General features: G+C 45.5%; 1 protein-coding gene across 1 annotated transcript in view; it reads right to left on the bottom strand.

Moving 5' to 3' along the window:
* LOC137378580 (early endosome antigen 1) overlaps positions 1 to 23,153 on the bottom strand; it is a 1,009,825-nt gene that overhangs the window by 609,060 nt on the left and 377,612 nt on the right. The window contains exon 14 of the mRNA XM_068048885.1: positions 2,623 to 2,706. Coding sequence (XP_067904986.1) covers positions 2,623 to 2,706 — 84 coding nt within the window. The remainder of the gene's footprint in view (positions 1 to 2,622; positions 2,707 to 23,153) is intronic.

Below are 23,153 nucleotides of genomic sequence, written 5' to 3'. Positions count from 1 at the left end.
CCTGGGCCAAACAGAGGAAACCACAAGAAGAGTGGACCATGTAAAATTTGGGCAGATGGCCTTAGAGAATCAATGGAAAACATTTATAGAGCAGATGCATGTTTAAATATAAGACTGTGTGCCTTTTCATGAACAAAACCAAAGATTCGGTACAGAGTCTTACTTGATTTGTTCAGGAGTTCCACCAGATATCGCATTGGTAATGACCCAAGCAACTTCTTTAAATGTCCAGAATTCTGCCGTCTGTAGAACAGTTATTATGACAAGAAAGATGTCGGCATCTATCACAGCCTGTATCTATACTGACACTGGTTGAGGTTGAAATCTTGTATCTATCCTCTCATTGAGCCCACCAACTCTGGTGGAGACGGCTCTAGAGGGCACTGCTGAGATTGTGGCAAGGAATTATGGAGTTGTGATATTTATGTAGTTGAGTTTGTCATGCAGAGGGTGCTGTAAAATAACTCCGGAATGAGCAACAGCCATCAGCTATGGGAGTCATAGCAAAGATTTTGGCGTATTAGAAAATATTAGAAAGGATGTTCCTGTTATTCACCATTTACAAATCAATTGACCTGGTAAATCATTACAAGAAGTACCACTTATAAAGCACCTTTAACATAGAAAAACTGTCCACAGGCACTTTACAGAGGAACAGCTAGTGATTTTTTAAAAACCATCAATACGTACAGTTTTACTATATTTTCTGTTAGCCAAGTTTTGCACATTAAGATCCCTCTAACAACAAATGAATGAATGACTAGGCAATCTGTTTTTGATTGCGTTGGTTGAAAATTTAATTTGATGTTTTTCTGAAAATGCTAAGTTTCCTGCCAAGAAGATATTGAGTAGAGTCTCCCTTCCTGCTAGGGTGCTTCAGTAACATTAATTATGGGAAGCATGAGAAGCTCTATTGCAGAGTGTGTGGGACACAACTGCCAACCAGCATGAGAGCAATTTCCAGGCCTACCTGAATCCAGGAAACCATGCTGCAGGCAGGGAATGCAAATTATTCAGCCTGCAGCATGGTTTCTCAAGCTTCAATGGCTTCAAAGTGATTTGAAGCCTCCCTTTACCCTTTCCAGCTTATCTTTTGCAATGGAGCTGCTCTGGGACGCATAATTGATAGATGAAGATGCCTTGGAGAGAGGGAAACCTTGCTGAAGGACCTCCCTGCTGGCAGGAAAATTGACATTTTCAGAATACAAAGGCCAGTAAATTTATTATTTTCTTTTATAAAAAGGTGGAAGTTATTTGGAAGCAAGTATTTCCTTTTGAAGCCCTTTCTCCTATAAGCATCAAAAGTGCATTAATTTGGGAACCTATCAGATGTAAATAAACAATTATAAAAGGTAGAATTTTTAACTGAAATCTGCAAGATGAGCCCTTTTCCAGCTCACTGTGTACAGTCTTCAGATTCTTGTGCATGACATTTTCACTATCTTCCATATGGATCAGTTTCACATAAGTGAATGAGCATTGTGTCAAAAATGGCAGGCAATCTGACGTTTTTTAGATTCCTACATATCAGGAAAATCATCTATATAACATGTAATGATGCTCTTTCGTAGTCCATCTTTTACTCTCAATATTTATACTAAAAGCATGCTTGCACCTTCAGCAATAAACAATCCTCTGCAACATTGCAAAGTGGGTTGTAAAAGAAATCAAAAATCTCAGGAAGAAAAACTGTTTTCAACATGCTAACGGTGTATCAGAGGTTGTAGCATGGACTTTTCCCGTTTGTGCAAGTAGTAGTAAAATGTGCTAGTCATCATACCACTTGAAAGCTTGAAAAGGGAGGATTTTATACAATATGAATACTAAAATGACTGAAAACATTCTTTATGGAATTATTATTCTTTAAGAAAGAAAAATAATTTGAATTAATAGAGAACCTTAACAATTCCTCAGGACATCCCATTAGGTGCTTTACAATCTATGAATTACTATTTAGTTAAGGTGATTAGACAGAAACAAAGACAAGATCACAGTTGAAATACTGTTATGTCATGTATTTATTTACCTGCTCATTGCTATATCTGTAAGACTATTTCCTATCCGTTAACTGCCAAAGTGGGATGGACCTTCACCACAATCACCACTTGAGAACTGACAAAACCTGAGACATCTGTTGTAAATGCTATCGGATAATCATAAATCTGAAAAGCTGTATCTGGACCTGTGTACTGAATCTAATGTCCACTATTAAATTTAAAAAGTAGTCACACTGTTGTAGTACCACATAACACCCAGTTGGTGGCTCTCTTTGACTATGTGTTCATACCTGCTCACAGTATAATATTGTACAGGCTGCATAATTTCAAAATGGCACCTTTAAAAATTTACAATGTTACCAGACATTAAAACTGACTCATAGTGCAATGACTGTCTCGGAGACAGATCAGACCAGACAGCTGGACAAGACAATGAGTCGCGCACAGCAGTAACCATTATCAGAATACATGAAAACCCTTTGTTTCATCAAATATCCAATTATTTTTAGCTCTAATGCAGCAAAAAAGGGCTAAATTCACCCATGATGATTATAAATGATAGCATAAGTCCACATATTATATGTATATTCTGATTTTCAAAGTTCCAATTTAGTGTTGTTCATACCTCATTCATTGCAAGATTATATTTGGTTTTCATGGTCTTTAGTTCAGCTTGCACCCCTTCTAACTGCAACTTGGTCTCTTCCACCTGAAAGAGATGAAAATTGAGTGTAAATTTAGAAGGATGAGCTGTGCAGCAAGAAAACCAAGGCTGCAAAACAAGAACTTTCAGCCACTGCACTCCTCACATGCTTGGGTTCTTTTCTTAATTAAAGTCATTAATCAGATGACATGAATTTTCAGTTATGAAACTGACACTATACCTTGACAGCTGACACATGTCAAAATGAAACCTATGACCCATACTGTTAAATTCCAAATGTTCACACTCTTTTTAGGGCTCTACAACTGTATATACAACTACAAACTGGAAACATACTGCCCTAGCTATGTACTGAATGTGGGATTTGCGGCATCAAATCGGTGCTAATATATGATAGACTTAGCACCAAAGATGCATGCACCTTGTGCAACTAATTACAGTATTTAGCCACCATACCAATGATTGATAATGCAAGCAAAGCATCATTTTACTACATTCACCAAACATGTTTTGCTTGCAACGGCCTCATTCAAATACTTAAATTTAATGAGGTTAAATTTGAAAGATTAACATTTCCCTTAACTGTCATTATTGTTCAGAAAAAATGCAAATCTAGTCTTCTCATCAAAACAGAGGACAGTAAATTTTGGGTGCTAAATTTTCTCATATAACACAAATTTTTTTCCACCAATAATAACACAGGATAATTGATACCTGCGAATAAGCTACAAGGCTGTAATCTAATAAAGGGGGTTCAGGTGCTGTCATAAACCATGATCATAAAGCTTAAGCAATTTACAATTTCTGAAACCCAATATTAGATGATTCCTAAGTCATATTATTTATTGATAGTAGTTCCATTTATATAGCAGCTCATCAAAACATCTCAAATGAATTTTAAGTTGCACTTTTGCAATCTACCTAACTGTACATTTTGTCAGAAATTTCAGCTTCTGATTCCACCATCTCGCAGTTCCAGAACTTGACATCCTCTGTTTTATGGTGTTTGAAAGAGTATTAAAATCCTTGGTAACATTTTATCGCAGTACTGGCCGAAAACAATTTGCAGCAAATTAAAGCAAAATTTTATGTCCAGTAAGACACCTTTAAGTAAACATGGGACACATTTTAAGATTCCTCCATCTCTGCTAGTTGATATAGAGTAGAAGTTTCGCTTATATGGGAGGTGCCTGTTTCCTAGGTACTGATCTATATCTGCTTTGCTCCTGCTGGTCAACGTGTAAATTAAAAAAAATCCCATGGTGCTATTAGAAGAAGAACATATTTCTCTTGGTGTCCTAACTAACAGTTCTCCCTCAACCTCTCCAACAACAAATTAAGTATTGTGCAATTGTGCTGTGTAAAATGGCTACCACATTTGCCTACACAACAGCCACTGCATTTCAAAATTTTAATCATGCAAAGTATCTAGACACCTTTCCAAGAATTATAATATGTTGCAAACAGATACAAGTCTTTTTTTTCTTGTACAATAGTATCTAAAACACCTTAAAAAGACAGGATAGATTTCTGTAGTGTACTTTAAGAAATGTAAATTTTCCTGCCATTGGCCAGAATTATAAGTCCCCCCACAGGAGTGGGCTGGAGACGGGAGTGACGTGGTGGGCGGGGGTCGTAAAGTTGAGTGGGAGGTGGGGGTACTATTCCTGTCACCTGCCCGTCCACCCTGCACTTTTACAAGGGGCGGCGACGGTGAAAAATGGCCCGCGTGCCCTAGGCCAATTAAGGCCCTTAAGGGCCTCCTCCCGCCACCGCTGGTGGGTGGCTCGGAACGCCCAGGAGACCGCTCAGTAAAACCTGGCGGCCTCTTTGTGGACTGGGGGGGCCCTCCTGATCGGGCACCCTGTGCCCCACAGAGGGCCACCCACCCCACTGAACTACATTCCCCCCCTCCCAAACGACCCCCCTGCCTAGCCAAAGCCCAGCTGAATGTCCCCAGCGAGACCCACAAACTTAGCCTTTTTCCAGGGCCGGTGTCCCTCTTGTTCCTCTCGCTGGCTGCAGTCCCAGCAGTGGCCACTGCTCCTGGTGGCGCTGCTGGCCTGCTGATTGGCTGGCAGCTCTTAGAGGCGGGACCTCCTGTCTGAGGCCTATTAAGGGCCTGGGTCAAGTGAAATCTGTGTGTGGCTCCCAAGCCCAGCGAAGGCGGGCTCACCCCTGATTTTTTGGCCAGTGGGCGGCACAGTGGCGCAGTGGTTAGCACTGCAGCCTCACAGCTCCAGGGACCCGGGTTCGATTCCGGGTACTGCCTGTGTGGAGTTTGCAAGTTCTCCCTGTGTCTGCGTGGGTTTTCTCCAGGTGCTCCGGTTTCCTCCCACAAGCCAAAAGACTTGCAGGTTGATAGGTAAATTGGCCATTATAAATTGTCACTAGTATAGGTAGGTGGTAGGGAAATATAGGGACAGGTGGGGATGTTTGGTAGGAATATGGGATTAGTGTAGGATTAGTACAAATGGGTGGTTGATGTTCGGCACAGACTCGGTGGGCCGAAGGGCCTGTTTCAGTGCTGTATCTCTAATCTAATCTAATCTAAAATTCCAGCCATTATTACAAACTATTGGTAAAGGATAATGACAATAAGGTGCAATAACCCAAGAATGTTTCATTAGGATTAATAATTTAAAGAAGTAAATAAATTATGGCTGGAATTTTATGGCCCCCAAACAAGCGAGCTGGGGGGGGGGGGGGCAATCGAGGCACTTAAGTGGCCAATTAACTGGCACTTAAGAACAAACAAAGAACAGAACAGCACAGGAACAGGCCATTCGGCCCTCCAAGCCTGCGCCGATCTTGATGCCTGCCTAAACTAAAACCTTCTGCACTTCTGGGGCCCATATCCCTCTATTCCCTTCCTATTCATATATTTGTCAAGATGTCTCTTAAATGTCACTATCGTATCTGCTTCCACCACCTCCACTGGCAGCAAGTTCCAGGCACTCACCACCCTCTGTGTAAAAAAACTTGCCTCGTACATCCCCTCTAAACTTTGCCCCTCGCACCTTAAACCTATGTCCCCTAGTAACTGACTCTTCCACCCTGGGAAAAAGCTTCTGACTATCCACTCTGTCCATGCCGCTCATTACTTTGTAAACCTCTATCATGTCGCCCTCCACCTCCGTCGTTCCAGTGAAAACAATCCGAGTTTATCCAACCTCTCCTCATAGCTAATGCCCTCCAGACCAGGCAACATCCTGGTAAACCTCCTCTGTACCCTCTCCAAAGCTCCACGTCCTTCTGGTAGTGTGGCGACCAGAATTGCACGCAATATTCTAAGTGTGGTCTAACTAAGGTTCTGTACAGCTGCAACATGACTTGCCAATTTTTATACTCTATGCCCTGACCGATGAAGGCAAGCATGCCGTATGCCTTCTTGACTACCTTATCCACCTGCTTTGCCACTTTCAGTGACCTTTGGACCTGTACGCCCAGATCTCTCTGCCTGTCAATACTCCTAAGGGTTCTGCCATTTACTGTATACCTCCCACCTGCATTAGACCTTCAAAAATGCATTACCTCACATTTGTCCGGATTAAACTCCATCTGCCATTTCTCCGCCCAAGTCTCCAATCGATCTATATCCTGCTGTATCCTCTGACAATCCTCATCATTATCCGCAACTCCACCAACCTTTGTGTCGTCCGCAAACTTACTAATCAGATCAGCTACATTTTCCTCCAAATAATTTATATATACTACAAACAGCAAAGGTCCCAGCACTGATCCCTGCGGAACACCACTAGTCACATCCCTCCATTCAGAAAAACATCCATCTATTGTTTGTTGCCCTCTGTCTTCTGTGACTGAGCCAGTTCTGTATCCATCTTGCCAGCTCACCTCTGATCCCGTGTGACTTCACCTGCCACCGCGGGTATTTTATCCTCGGCAGCCGGACAGCAATGGCCTCAAGAACTCTGCCTGGCAAAACCAGGCCCGCCTTCTTGCAGGCTGGGGTGGGGGGGGGGGGGGGGGGGGTTGCCCTCCTAATCGGGCACCCTATGACCCATGGAGGGCCGTCCCTGAAGCCCCAACAGCCCGCAACGCCCCCCCATCCAATCCCACTTGCCTCATCGGGGCCCAGCTGATTTTCTGGGGCCTCACTGGGGACACTTTGCCGTAGTCCCGGGGCCGTCCTTCCTCTTGCTGTGGTGGCTGGGTGTAGTCCCAGCAGCGGCCACAGTCCCAGCAGCGCTACTAGGTGCAAAGAGCTGCCAGCCCACTGATTGGCCGGCAGCTCCATTAGGTGGGTCTTCCTGCCCCAAGGAGGTGGAAGTCCGGGCCAAGACCAATTAAGGGCCTGGGGAGCGAAAAATCCCAGCCTGGCTGCCCAGACTCGGCGGAGGCAGACTCGTCACCAACTTTTTGGCCCGTGTATACCGTGCTGGGTTCTGAATTAAAGTTTGTTGAACGGGAAAGAGACCTAGATGTTATAGAGTACGAGTTTCTAAAGGTTCAAGACCGGCTCCGAGGCTATAATAAAAGCAAATAGAGTATTAGGAGATACAGCAAGGACAGTTCAACATAAAACAAAAAGCACCATAGTATCCTTGTAGATCACCTTGGCTAGGCGCCATCTAGAATGCCGTGTCCATTCTTGGACTCCTCACATGGTGGAAGATATAAAAGCCGTGGAAAAGGTAAAGAAGGGGTCCATGAAATTAATATCAAATTTCAAAGTCTTCAGTAATCACAACAGGCTCAGCAGGTTAGTTCTTTTTACTCTAGAAAGTGATTTAATTGAAGCCTTTAAAATAATGAAGTGCTGGACTGTGTCCATGTAGATAGATTATTTGAATTAGTTAGGGAGAACTAAGGCACAAGTGTATAAGTTCCATAAGCATAGGTTAGATGACAAGGGTTTTTTTTATTTTCGTAGAGGACCACAGACCTTTGAGTTGCTCGCTCATGAAGTGAGTGTGGATTTGTTGCAAGTGTTCACTGGATGAATTCCTGAATGAGGATGGTTTTGTTGTGTGCAAAAGGTTAACAATATGTTAGTTGATGTACTTCATGGCTACTGTGGTCTCCTGGAATTCATTTAGATAATTTTAGGAGATCGGAGAGAAATGTCCAAGAATTATTTCATACCTAATTGACCTAGGTTTTTGTAAGCTGTGTTTTTGTCTCTCCCAGGAGATTGCATGGATGCTAGCGGGTGGGCAGCTTTGAGGGCCATGAAGCTCAGCTGCAACATGACTGAATGGGACAGGCCTGATGGATCAGTTGGTCTTTTTCTGTCTGTCTTTTTTAGAATCATAGAAAGTTTAAGGCACAGAAAGAGGCCACTTGGCCCATCGTGTCTGTGCCGGCTGCAAAAATTATCCACCCATTCTAATCCCACCTTCCAGCAATTGGTCCGTAGTCATGCACATTACGGTACTTAAGGTGTTGATGGGTTGAAGGGTTATGGAGAACAGTCAGAAAAGTGGAGTTGAGGCCGAGATGATATCAGCCATGATCGTATTGAATGGCGGAGCAGGCTCGAGGGGCTGAATTGCCTACTTCTGCTCCTAGTTCTTATGTTCTCATATCCAGATTCCTTTTTAATGAGTTGAGGATTTCTGCCTCAACTACCCTTTCAGGCAGTGGGTTCCAGACCCTCTGGGTGAAAAAACTTTTCCTCATCTCCCCTCTAATTTTTCTACCAATCACTGTAAATCTATGCCCCTTAGTCACTGACCTCTCTGCTAAGGTGAATAGACCCTTCACCTCCACTCTAGCCAGGCCCCTCTAAATTTTGAACATTTCAATCAGATCTCCCCTCAGCCTTTTGTGTTCCAAGGAGAACAACCCCAGCCTATCCAATCTTTCCTCATAGATGCATTTTTCCAATCCTAGCAATATCCTCGTAAATCTCCTCTGTACCCTCTCTAGTGCAATTATATCCTTTCTGAAATGAGGTGCACACAGTAATCAAACTGTGGCCTAACTAATGAGTTATACAGTTCCAGCATAACCTTCCTGCTCTGATATTCTATATCTCGGTGAAGAAAGGAAAGGCCTTCTTAACCATCTTATTAACCTGTCCTGCTACCTTCAGGGATCTGTGGACATGCACTCCAAGGTCCCTTACTTCATCTGTACTTCTCAGTATTTTCCCATTAATCGTGTATTCCTTTGCCTTGTTTGACCTCCCCAAATACATCACCTCACACGTCTCCGGGTTGAATTCCATTTGCCACTTTTCTGCTCATCTGACCAGACTATCAATATCTTCCTGCAGCCTACAGCTATCCTCCTCACTATCTACCACACGGCCAATCTTTGTGTTGTCTGCAAACTCCTTGATCATGCCCCCTACATTTACATCCAAATCGTTAATACATACCACAAAAAAGAGGGAATCCAGTACTGAGCCCTGCGGAACACCACTGGAAACAGCCCTCCAGTCGCAAAAACACCCGTCAACAATTACCCTTTGTTTCCTGCCACTGAGCCAATTTTGTATCCACCTTACTACATTTCCCTGGATCCCATGGGCTTTTTTTTTAAACCAGTCTGCCATGTGGGACCTTGTCAAAAACCTTGCTAAAATCCATTTAGACAACATCAACTGCACGACCCTCATCTATCTTCCTTGTTACTTCTTCAAAAAATTCGATCACGTTGGTCAAACAACATCTTCCCTTAACAAATCCAATGCTGACTATCCTTGATTAACCTGTGCCTTTCTAAGTAACAGTTTATCCTGTCTCTCAGAATAGATTCCAGTTATTTGCCCACTACTGAGGTTAGACTGACTGGCCTGTAATTATTCGATCTATCCCTCGTTCCCTTTTTAAATAGAGGTACGTTAGCAGTTCTCCAATCTTCCGGCACCACACCGGTATCCAGTGAGGACTGGAAAATGATGGTCAGACCTTCCGCTGTTTCCTCGCTTGCTTCTTTTAACAGCCTGGGGTACATTTCATCCGGCCCTGGTGATTTATCAACTTTCAAGGATGCTAATCCCATTAATACTTCCTCACTCCCTATGTTTATTACATCCAATACTTCACACCCCTCTTCCTTAACTACAATATCTGCATCGTCCCTCTCTTCTGTGAAGACAGACGCAAAATATTCATTAAGAACCATATCAACATCTTCCGCCCCTACACATAGGTTACCTTTTTGCTCGTTTATGGGCTCTACTCTCTCCTTAGTTATCCTCTTACTGTTAGTGCATTGATAAAACATCTTTGGGTTCACCTTGATTTTGCTTGCCAATATTCTTTTATGCTTTCCTAATCTCCTTTTTCAGATCACCCCTCCACTTTCTATACTCCTCTCGGCTTTCTGTAGTATTGAGTTCTTGGTGTCGGATATAAGCTTTCCAAATTATTTATATTTTCATGATGGGTCTAAATGCAAATAAAGTTGTTGAGTAAATATTCAGTTGTGACGAGTTGTAGGTATACTGAGTTGCAATAGGCTTAGCATATTTTTCAGCATCAAAAATCAGTAAGATACAGCATTTGTTCCCAACTCAGGTCTGGTCTAAATTTCCGGTTTTGTATAAACATTTTTGCACATAATTCCTTGTGAACAGCCTTATCAAAAGCTCCTGGAACTCCATACAGCCAATATCCATAGACACTCCCCTATCTATCATCCTAGTGACCTCAGGTTGTCTGTCTGAACCCACACATAGATAGGGGCTAATTTAGCCATAGTATAATGCACTGCTATTAAGGTAGGATCGTCCTAACTTTCACTAAATCGCTGATATCTTATGTTTTCAATTTTCTTTTGAGTAGTGTCAGTCAAGTAGTCTTTGTTCGGCAACAGTTAGAACATTGATTGGGAGCCCTACTTTAGGAAGCATGTTAGGGCAAAGAAGGGATAGAGAACAGATCTAGTAAGATGAAACCAGGGATAAGCAAACTATAGTTAAATTGGAACTCTTTTCACTAGTGCAATTAAGAGAAGATCTGCCCAACATATTCAACATTATGAATAATTTTGGTTAGGTATATAGGGAGAAACTACTTCCACTGATTGATGATTTAATAACTGGAAGGAATACATTCATCAGCATGGAAATCACATGGCTTTTGGGTGTGGTGGGAACTGTACATATTGTGATGCACAAGTCATCACAATTGCAGGACAGGTTGGTGAGACCAGAGGGACTTTTCCTGTTTGTCAATGTTCATATGTAACATCACCAAAAAAATGTAGTGAGAAGCTAGATTATTTTCTAATGTTAAAACAATGAAAGCCCCTACAGAAACATTGGTGGAAGCAGAATTCTAGCTTTAAAAAGGTAAGTGAATAAACAGTTGAAAGAAAATTTAAAGTCTATGGCGAAAAGGTCTAAATCGATAGTTCTTTCACACAGACAATGCAGTTGTGATGGGCCAAATCTTCTTCTTCTTCTTTGGCCTCCTTGTCTCGAGAGACAATGGGTAAGCACCTGGAGGTGGTCAGTGGTTTTGTGCAGCAGCGCCTGGAGTGGCTACAAAGGCCAATTCTAGGGTGACAGACTCTTCCACAGGTGCTGCAGATAAAATTGGTTGTTGGGGCTGTTACACAGTTGGCTCTCTCCTTGCGCTTCTGTCTTTTTTCCTGCCAACTGCTAAGTCTCTTCGACTCGCCACGCTTTAGCCCCACCTTTATGGTGGCCCGCCAGCTCTGGCGATCGCTGGCAACTGACTCCCACAACTTGTGATCAATGTCACAGGACTTCATGTCACGTTTGCAGACGTCTTTAAAGCGGAGCCATGGACGGCCGGTGGGTCTGGTACCAGTGACGAGCTCGCTGTACAATGTGTCCTTGGGGATCCTGCCATCTTCCATGCAGCTCACATGGCCAAGCCATCTCAGGCGCCGGTGGCTTAGTAGGGTGTATATGCTGGGGATGTTGGCCGCCTCGAGGACTTCTGTGTTGGAGATACGGTCCTGCCACCTGATGCCAAGGATTCTCCGGAGGCAGCGAAGATGGAATGATTTGAGACGTCGCTCTTGGCTGACGTACGTTGTCCAGGCCTCGCTGCCGTAGAGCAAGGTACTGAGGACACAGGCTTGATACACTAGGACTTTTGTGTTCTGTGTCAGTGCGCCATTTTCCCACACTCTCTTGGCCAGTCTAGACATAGCAGAGGAAGCCTTTCCCATGCGCTTGTTTAATTCTGCATCAAGAGACAGGTTACTGGTGATAGTTGAGCCTAGGTAGGTGAACTCTTGAACCACTTCCAGAGTGTGGTTGATGGGGCATTTCTGATGTCCTGTCCCATGATGTTCGTTTTGTTGAGGCTGATGGTTAGGCCAAATTCATTGCAGGCAGCCACGAACCTGTCGATGAGTCTCTGCAGACACTCTTCAGTGTGAGATGTTAATGCAGCATCGTCAGCAAAGAGGAGTTCCCTGATGAGGACTTTCCGTACTTCGGTCTTCGCTTTTAGACGGGCAAGGTTGAACAACCTGCCACCTGATCTTGTGTGGAGGAAAATTCCTTCTTCTGAGGACTTGAACGCATGTAAGAGCAGCAGGGAGAAGAAGATCCCAAACAGTGTAGGTGCGAGAACACAGCCCTGTTTCACAGCCTCTTTCTATGCTGTAACATTCTATGATTTTACGACAAGTTGATACCTACACCTGTACTCTTACCCGACGAGGCCAACAGTATTTTCCAAGAATGCAATGAACTCAGCTTGTCTGCTGCTTACAATATATTAAAGTGCCGCTATTATTTACCATCAATGCTCAAAAGCATTGCAGCCTTTTGTGCCCTCCCCCAGCTATCACCCTGTCGACGTTCTTTCATTCACATCATCAAATACATTCTATTCACAAATGCCACATATGGAATGTATTTGCTGTTGCACGCACCTGTTATCATACTCATTTGGGCTGCATGCTGACACCATGGGCTGAATTTGCGTTCCAGGGTCAGGAGTCCGACGCCTGGAACATTTCCAGATCCCGACCCCTCACCGTGTCCTCACTATTTTCAAACAAAAAGGGCCTAGTTGTTCCGGGAGCGAGTTGGGCAATTAGAGGCACCAGGAGCAGCCCAGAGGCGGGACGTGGAAACAGAGGGTGATTTTAAAAGGCAAATGGCAGCCATGACCGGGATTGCAGATGCCTGAAGGTATGGAGCAGCAGGGATCTCAGGGGGTTAGCGCAGGCATGTGCATATGTCCCAGGGTGGCACCACAATTTTCTGATGTGTTCCTTGAGGTGTTAACGGATGCAGTAGCAGACAGAATAGATGTCCTTTTCCTGGCATCTGGAAGGAGGAATCCACCGAGAGAGACCAAGAGGGCATGGAAGTGGCCACAGAGGTCAACAGCTGGGGACTCACCAAAAGGTTGTGGGTCCAGTGAAGGAAGAGATTCAATGACCTGATAAGGGCTGGTAAGGTGAGTGGCCACCAGGATGCATAGGAGCTGACATCACAGATTGTCCGTAGTTCTCCCTATAATTGTCAGATCAAATGTCCAGTCACAACACTGAGACTGCAGTCTTCCTCACATATGGGGCGCTATTGAGAAGGGGACAGCACTGAGGGGAACATCAGCTCACATGTATGTCATGCTGGAAGAGATGAGGGAGGGCAGCCTATGATGAATCATCTTTCCCTCAACCTGTAGGAGAAGAGAGCCCACAATCAGGAAATGGCCAGAACGGGTGGTGTTATGGCCCAACTCCATACTCTGACCCTGATGGAGGTGGCGGCACTGCAGATTGCCAGGTTGCCCATGAGTCAGTCAATGGGGATAGCGAGACAGGAGGCTGTGAACATCAGGGTCATTTGATTGTTCTATCTTGAGGTGAAGGGCATGGAGGGAGACTCCTGCCCAATGCGTGCTGTGGCTCTTTGACTGCTATCATCGAAGGAGATGGTTCTGCTGGGCAGTTGTTGAGTAGGATGAGTTCTCATGACCACTTTCTTATGTCTCCCATAGGGCCATTTACAGAGGGGGAGAAGAGTGCACAAGCACAATCAGCAACGATCCTCCTTGGTGGGGGAAGACTCACTGGAACCAGCACCATCACATCATACCTCACCATCTTCCACCAGTGCAAACGCACTCACCTTGATTGGGCCCCAGATTAGTGTAGAAAGGGGAGCACTGGATGAACCTCACATCACATGTGAGCAGGAGGAGGAGTGTGATGCAAAGTCAGCTGTAGGCAGTCCCCCGAGGAAGACAGAGGACAGGCACAGCATTGTTCTGCTGGGCCAAGATGCTGGCCCTTGGAAATCACAAACAAGGAGGGTCTTCCGTGAGAACCAGAGGCAGATAAGTTCCAGTTTGCTGGAGAGCCCTGAGGCCTTGAGAAGCCATGGACAGGCAATGGAGGAGTCCATGCAGCACATGTGCTCTGGCATGACTCAGGAATTCGATTGCATGACCTGTTCAATTGCGATTGGGCACCTTCTTGGAGAGCCATATGTAGCACCACTCTGAGTGGATGTAGGAGCAATGCGCTGATGTGAACAGAAAGAGTGAGACTCTCCGTGGCGGGCCTCATCTGAAGCCAGCTTCAGGCGCCCCCCCCTCAAACAACCCCCGCCCCGGAACCCGACGCCTGGGGGAGAACAAGATCCAGCCCAATGTGTCTGGTGAAAGATAACAGTCCCAAGTACATGGGACCCTGCCAGAGCTTCTGTAGCAGTTTGATACCACTAACTGGCTTCCTAATCCACTTCATAGGGTAGTTAAGAGTCAATCACACTGCTGTGGGTCTGGATTCATATGTAGGCCAGTCTAGTAAGGATAGCAGATTCCTTCCCTAAAAGACATTAATGAACCAGATGGATTTTTCCGTTAATTGGTTGTCTCATGGTCACCATTACTTGAGACTTAATTGAATTTAAATTCCCCCAGCTGCTGTGGTGGAATTTGAACTCATGTCTCCAGAGCATTGTCCGGACTTCTGGATTACTAGTCCAGTAACATTACCACTATGCTACCGTTCCCCCAAGAGCAGGTCAGAGGCTGAGAATTCTGCGGCGAGTAACTCACCTCCTGACTCCCCAAAGCCTGTTCACCATCTACAAGGCATAAGTCAGGAGCATGACAGATAAGCGCAACTCCAACAACACTAAAGAAGCTCAACATCATCCAAGCAAAAGCAGCCCACTTCATCAGCACCTCTTTACTCCCTCCACTACCAGTGCACCAGGGCAGCAGCGAGAAACATCTGCAAGATGCACTGCTACAACACACCAAGGCTCCTTTGATTGCACCTTCCAAACCCGCGACCTCTACCACCTAGAAGAACAAGGACAGCAGTCAGATGGGAACGCAACCACCTACATGTTCCTCTCCAAGCCAAACACCATCCTGACTTGGAACTACATCGTCAAAATCCTGGAACTCCCTCCCTGACAGCACTGTGGGTCTATCTGCACCGCATGAACTGCAACGGTTCAGAAGATGGCTCATCACCACATTCTCAAGGGCAATTAGGGATGGGCAATAAATACTGGCCTTGCCAGCAATGCTCACATTCCAAGGACAAATAAAAAAACTTCAGACAACATGCCATGAATTACTCTCTCCTTCCCAAGCATTGGTCCAGAGACATTCATTCAAGGGAATTACAGAGTAAACCAGAGGGCAATGCTCTCAGTGACATACAGTGTAAGTGAGCAGAAGCAGCTGGAGGTGGAGCGTGAGGTGGAAGATATTGCTGACTAGGTCAGAACATATCTCCCTTAATAAACCCTGATCTCACAGGTTATGTTTTTAAAAGAAGGATCCTTGAATTACATCTAGTAAAGTATATGGGATCTTGAGATTCATAAATAGAGGCACTAAATACAAAAGCAGAGAAGTTATGCTGAATCTTTATAAAGCTCTGGATAGACCTCAACTGGAGTATCGTGTCCAGTTCTGGCCACCACCCTTCAGGAAGGATGTGAGAGTCCTTGAGAGGGTGCAAAGGAGATTTACCAGAATGGTTCCAGGGATGGAGAATTTTAATTACAAGGTTAGGTTGGAAAAGTTGGGTTTTTTCTTCTACATATGAACAAGGAGCAGAAGTAGGCCATTTGGCCCCTTGAGCCTGCTCCCCCATTCAATAAGATCGTGGTTGAACTGTTTGTGTTTCGAATTCCACATTCCCATCTACTCCTGATAACCTTTGATTCCCTTGCCTAAAAAGAATCTATCAACTCCTCCTTCAAAATATTCAATGACTCCGCCTCCACCAGCTTCTGAGGCAGAGAGTTCCAAAGTCACACAACCCTCAGAGAAAAAATGTCTCCTCATTTCTGTCCTAAAAGGGCGACCCCTAATTATAAAACAGTGCCCCCTAGTTCCGGATCATCCACAAGAGGAAACATCCATTCCACACCCACCTTGTCAAGACCGTTCAGGATCTTATATACTTCAATCAAGTCTCCCCTCACTCTTCTAAACTCTGGTGAAAACAGGCTCAGTCTGTCCAACCTTTCCTCATAAGACAACCCGAGTATTCCAGTTATCAATCTAGTAAACCTCCTCTGAACCGCCTCCAATGCATTCACATCCTTCCTTAAATAAGGAGACCAAAACTGCACACAGTATTCAAGATGTGGTCACACCAATGCCCTGTATAACTGAAGCAGAACATCCTTATTTTTATTTTCAATTACAAAGGATAGCATTCCATTAGCCTTCTTTATTACTTATTCTTAGAACAAAAGAGATTGAGGGGAGATTTAATGGAAGTGTACAAGATTATGACAGGCTGAGATAAGTTAGACAAGGAAAAGCTGTTCCCATTAACAAATGGCACGAGGACGAAAGGACACAAATTGAAAGTTTTAGGCAAAAGATGCAGGCTGAATATGAGGAAGCGCTTTTTTTACGCAGTGGGTGGTAACGGTCTGGAACTCGCTGCCCACGAGTGGTGGAAGCAGCGATGATCAATGACTTCAAAAGGAAGTTGGTTGGCCACCTGAGAGAAATAGATTTTCAGGGCTATGGGGACTGAGCCGGGGAATGGGACTGACTGGATAGCTCCGTGGAGAGCTGGCATGGACTCGATGGGCCAAATGGCCTCCTTCTGTGCTGAAAGTGTCTCTATGACTCTATTTGCAGGCACTGTGTGTTGCAGATGGTGGGTCAAGTGGAGGAGAGTATCAGGATGCTTAGGCAGTACCATTCTTATTGGTTTGCAGCACAACAGTTCTCCGGGGAGGCAGTGTCGGAGTGGTATTGTCACTGGACTAGTAACCCAGAGACCCAGGGTATTGCTCTGGGGATATGGGTTCAAATCCCACCACAGCAGAAGGTGGAGTTTGAATTCAATTAATAAATCAGGAATTTAAAAAGCTGGTCAAATGATGGCCATGTTGTAAAAACCCATCTGGTTCACTAATGTCCTTACCTGGTCTGGCCTACATGTGACTCCAGACCCACAGCAATGTGGTTGACTCTTACATGCCCTCTGAAATGGCCAAGCAAGCCACTCAGTTGTACCTAACCGCTACAAAGTCAATAAAAAAGAATGACACCAGACGGACCACCCGGAATCGACCTAGGCACCGGAAACGACAACGGCAAACCCAGCCCCGTCGACCCTGCAAAGTCCCCCTTGCTAACATCTGGGGGCTTGTACCAAAGTTGGGAGAGCTGTCCCACATACTAGTCAAGCAACAGCCTGACATAGTCATACTCACAGAATCATACCTGACAGACCATGTCCCAGACACTGCCATCACCATCCCCGGGTATGTCCTGTCCCACCAGCAGGACAGACCCAGCAAAGGTGGCAGCACAGTGGTATATAGTGGGGAGGGAGTTGCTCTGGGAGCCCTCAACATTGACTCCGGACCCCATGAAGTCTCGTGGCATCAAGTCAAACATGGACAAGGAAACCTCCTACTAATTACCACCTACTGCCCTCCCTCAGCTGATGAATCAGTACTCCTCCATGTTAAACAGCACTTGGAGGAAGCACTGAGGGTGGCAAGGGCACAGAATGTACTCTGGGTGGGGGACTTCAACGTCCATCACCAAGAGTGGCTCGGTAGCACCATTACTGACCCAGCTGGCCGAGTCCTAAAGGACATAGCTGCTAGACTGGGTATACGGGAGGTGCTGAGGCAACCAACACAAGGGAAAAACATACTTGGCCTCGTCCTCACCAATCTGCCTGCTGCAGATGCATCTGTCCACGACAGTATTAGTAGGAGTGACCACCGCACAGCTCTGTGGAGACGTAGTCCCGCCCTCACATTGAGGATACCCTCCATCGTGTTGTGTGGCATTACCACGGTGCTAAATGGGATAGATTTCAAACAGATCTAGCAATGCAAAACTGGGCATCCATGAGGCGCTGTGGGCCATCAGCAACAGCATAATTGTACTCAACACAATCGGTAAACTCATGGCCCAGCATATCCCCCACTCTATCATTACCATCAAGCCAGGAGACCAACTCTTGTTCAATGAAGAGAGCAGGAGGGCATGCCAGGAGCAGCACCAGGCATACCTTAAAATGAGATGTCAACCTGGTGAAGCTACAACACAGGACTATCTGCGTGCCAAACTGCGTAAGCAGCATGCGATAAACAGAGCTAAGCGATCCCAGAACCAACGGATCAGGTCTAAGCTCTGCAGTCCTGCCACATTCAGCCATGAATGGTGGTGGACAATTAAACAACTAACTGGAGGAGTTGGCTCCACAAATATCCCCATCCTCAATGATGGGGGAGCCCAGCACATCAGTGCAAAAGAAAAGGCTGAAGCATTGCACACAAGTATCTCACAGGGCATTGATGATCTCATAGTTATTACGAGTTTTTCATTCCTGCAGTTTCCAGTACAAGTTCCATGGCAGGAATGCAATCAGATGCTGATACTATCTCTCAAGATAGAAGTACATCTATGGCTTCCAGCCTGCACAAGCCAGAAAGATGAAGGGCTAAGGTATCCATGCTTGTACACAAGAAAATGATCTATCTTGGGACTTTGCTGCTATGAAGTGAGGGCCATTACAGTGCCAAGGAGCTTCTTTACCACCTAGGTATCCACCTCACATAATAACTGCATTTAAGTATCACTGAGAAGAACCACAATGTTTCATCGAAGAAATCACATATTGCACACACACCAAAGGGTTGCGTCATGGGAAAAGAGTCCTAGGCATACACAGCTAAAGGAATTAGATAAAAAGTTCAGTTGCACTTAAACTTATTGTACATGTAGACAACTGTTCTTTGTGAGCCTTGAAAGTTGCCTTCATCAAGTAGAATGTAGGATTTATAGTGCAGAGGAAATGCTCTGTAAATGGTAGCATGTCAGTTGTGAAGCATAAGGGTGGGGGGACGGAGAGGTTCACAGTATGTTGTTACGACCAGATGAGAAGGGGTCTAGGGGTTCCCTCTTAGCCTTTGCCTGGTTTAACCGTAACAGAGTTTAATTTTAAAACACCGTGTTTTTACCTCCCCCTCAGTGAATCCTTGTTCACTGCCTTCCAATTGTAAGGCAAAGAAATCAGACAGGTTTTCTTAGATTTTAATAAGAAAGGTGGAAGTTTATTAATCTTAAACGACTATGAATATGCGATGTGATCCTAGCATGCATATGCGATAAACACACACGCAGATAGAGACAAAAGAAGTAGAAGAAATAAAGGAAAAAAGTTTGAGGCAATATCTGGTAAATACAGTCCTTTGAGTTTGATGTTGAGTCTTTGGTTGCCGGTAAATCTCGCTGTTTGTTGGGGTCCAGTGCATGCTTTAACTTGTTTTGATGTAGGAGTCTTTTCTCTCTTGAGGTTTACGTGTCTTCAGTGGGTCTGGAGGCTTGTGAGAAAGTGCCAGCCAGGAGAGAGGCTGTCTTGTTCCAGGTTCAGTTACACTCTGCAGTCTGTGTCTTCAAACTGTCCTGTGTCTAATGCAAATAGCCTGGACTAGCCTGTTAATCATGTGACCAGCTGGTTTAACCACTTCTGTGTTTGTGGGTTCTATCATCTCAGCAGACCCTGGAACATGAGCTTCTTTACACCTTCAATGTTTGGTGATCAAAATCCATTTGGGTTAATTGGATCAGGGAGTCCTTCTTTGTCTCTCCAAGCACTGTCTCTTAGTATGCAAATGTCCTTCCAGCCAAGTGTCTGCTGTTCTCTTGTAAAACAAGTAATTTCTTCACTCCAGCAACAGTTTAAAAATTAATGTTGATACGACAAAATTAATATGCCTCATCCTTGGCAGGTGGAGGTCTTCATGACAATGTTTATGCTGTGAACAGATGTGGTAGTTACAAGAAGATCTCTTGCATTAAAGTGGTATAAATGTGGCTTGGAACAAGCAAATCGTTGTCCTCTGCAAACTCTTCAGACTGCTGCTCGTGCAAATATAGATCGAGAGGGCTTTTATTATAAGGTTATACTCAGCAGAATTCCTGAGGTAGCCTAGAATGCCTGGATGCAGACCTTAGAAGTTGGAGGGTTTGTGTGGAAGAGCAGCCTAAAACCAATGGATGGAATCCCTGTCGAACAGGACTCTATCCTATGTTGTAGTTGATCCAACCTCTCCACACAGTCTGGAACTTTGGCCCCACACAATGACCCTACTGTGTGTATACTGAGGATTCAATTTTTATTTCTTCTTGGGATGTGAACTGCTCGGCCAAGCAGCACTTATTGCCCATCTCTAATTGCCATAACCAGCTATGATGGGTTTTCTAGAACTGCTTCAGCCATTGTGGCATTGGTTGTCTCATGATGGTGTTAGGCAGGGAGTTTCAAGATACTAACTCAATGACAGTGATGAAGGATTTGCGATGCATGTCCACGTCAGGACAGTGTGTAACATAAAGAGGAACTTGAAGGTGATGGTGTTCACTGAACATTTCAAAATACACCCTCACCAGCACATCAATGATCTGTTACTCCTGTCAAAGGCTATTACATTTCTAAGCTTTGCCAGTTCTGATGAAAGGTCACAGACCTGAAATGTTAATTTTGTTTCTCTCTGCACAGATGCTGCCTGACCGGCTGAGTATTTCCAGATCCTCCTTCCGCTTCACTTCCCTCTGACCCCACCCCTTCTGATCTGACCCCTTGCAGTGTATTCACTATACCCTCTGACCTCCCCCTCTCTGATGCTGAGCGTTCTGTACTCAGCAAAGTCTCAGTTTTATCCCCTTACGCCTCCACCTCAATGAATTTCGTGCTCGGCATGACGTTGAGCTCTTCTTCCGTCGCCTCCGCCTCCGGGCTCACTTCTTTGACCAGGAGTCCTCCCCCCGACCAGCAGACCCATTCACCCGCCTCCAGCATTCTCCCTCTACCTGGACCCCTCCCCCTGGCCTCTTACCCGCTCTTGATCTCTTCATTGAAAACTGTCGGTGAGACATTGGTCATCTCAATTTCTCTGCCCCCCCTCACTCACTCTAACCTGTCCCCTTCTGAACTTGAGGCACTCCGTTCTCTCAGGTCTAACCTCGACATGGTCATCAAACCTGCAGACAAGGGTGGTGCTGTTGTCGTATGGCGTACCGACCTCTACCTTGCAGAAGCTCAATGCCAACTCACGGACACTTCTTCCTACCTCCCTCTGGACCATGACCCCACCACCGAACATCAAGCCACCGTCCAAAGGACTGTCACTGACCTCATCTCCTCTGGAGATCTTCCCTCTACGGCTTCCAACCTCATAGTCCCACAACCCCGGACAGCCCGCTTCTACCTCCTTCCCAAAATCCACAAACGGGACTGTCCCGGCAGACCCATTGTGTCAGCCTGCTCCAGCCCCACTGAACTTATTTCTTCCTATCTAGACTCTATCTTTTCTCCGCTGGTCCAGTCTCTTCCCACCGCCATCCGTGACTCTTCTGGCGCCCTACGTCATTTTGACAATTTCCAGTTTCCTGGTCCCAACCGCCTCCTCTTCACTATGGACGTCCAATCGCTCTACATCTCCATCTCCCACCAGGATGGTTTGAGGGCTCTCCGCTTGTTCCGACAACAGAGGCCCAACCAGTCCCCATCCACCACCACCCTCCTCCGCCTGGCTGAACTTGTTCTCACATTGAACAACTTCTCCTTCAACTCCACACACTTCCTTCAAGTAAAAGGTGGCGCTATGGGTACCCGCATGGGTTCTAGTTATGCCTGTCTTTTTGTGGGATATGTCGAGCATTCTTTGTTCCAGTCCTACTCAGGCCCCCTCCCCCAACTCTTTTTCCGGTACATTGACGACTGTATCGGTGCCGTTTCCTGCTCCCGCCCCGAACTGGAAAACTTTATCAACTTTGCTTCCAATTTCCACCCTTCTCTCACCTTTACATGGTCCATCTCTGACACTTCCCTTCCTCAACTTCTCTGTCTCCATCTCTGGGGATAGATTGTCTACTAATATCCATTATAAGCCCACCGACTCCCACAGCTACCTCGACTACACTTCTTCACACCCTACCTACTGTAAGGACTCCATTCCATTCTCCCAGTTTCTCCGTCTCCGACGCATCTGCTCTGATGATGCTACCTTCCATGACGGTGCTTCTGATATGACCTCCTTTTTCCTCAACCGAGGATTTCCCCTCACTGTGGTTGACAGGGCCCTCAACCGTGTCCGGCCCATTCCCCGCACCTCTACCCTCACCCCTTCCCCTCCCTCCCAGAACCGTGACAGGGTTCCCCTTGTCCTCATTTTTCACCCCATCAGCCTCCATATCCAAAGGATCATCCTCCGCCATTTCCGCCACCTCCAGCGTGATGCCACTACCAGTCGCATCTTCCCCTCCCTTCCCCTGTCAGCATTCCGAAGGGATCGTTCCCTCCGCGACACCCTGGTCCACTCCTCCATTATCCCCACCACCTCGTCCCCGTCCCATGGCAATTTCCCCTGCAATCGCAGGAGGTGTAATACCTGCCCATTTACCTCCTCGCTCCTTACTATCCCAGGCCCCAAACACTCCTTTCAGGTGAAGCAGCGATTTACTTGTACTTCTTTCAATGTAGTATACTGTATTCGCTGCTCACAGTGTGGTCTCCTCTACACTGGGGAGACCAAGCGCAGACTGGGTGACCGCTTTGCGGAACATCTCCGCTCAGTCCGCAAGCAGGACCCTGAGCTTCCGGTTGCTTGCCATTTCAACACTCCCCCCTGCTCTCATGCTCACATCTCTGTCCTGGGATTGCTGCAGTGTTCCAGTGAACATCAACGCAAGCTCGAGGAACAGCATCTCATCTACCGATTAGGCACACTACAGCCTGCCGGACTGAACATTGAGTTCAATAATTTCAGAGCATGACAGCCCCCCATTTTACTTTCATTTTTAGTTATTTTTTCTTCCTTTTTTTTTTACATTCTTTTTTACATTTTTCACAATCTTTTTTTTGCATTTATTTCATTTCATCTTAATTTGTTCAGTTTGCTTACCCACTGTTTTTTTTTCAGGTTTGCACTTGCTGCTGTTCAATATTCAGTATATTAACACCTAATCTGTACTAATGCTTTGTCTTTCAACACACCATTAACATATTGTTTGCCTTTGCTCCGTGACCTTTTGGTCAGCTATGTGGCCTGGTCCAATCTAGAC

This window comes from Heterodontus francisci, chromosome 17, assembly GCF_036365525.1.
Source record: "Heterodontus francisci isolate sHetFra1 chromosome 17, sHetFra1.hap1, whole genome shotgun sequence".
Classification (NCBI taxonomy): domain Eukaryota; kingdom Metazoa; phylum Chordata; class Chondrichthyes; order Heterodontiformes; family Heterodontidae; genus Heterodontus; species Heterodontus francisci.
Note: the sequence above shows the minus strand (reverse complement) of the source record. Positions and strands in the feature narration are given on the sequence as shown.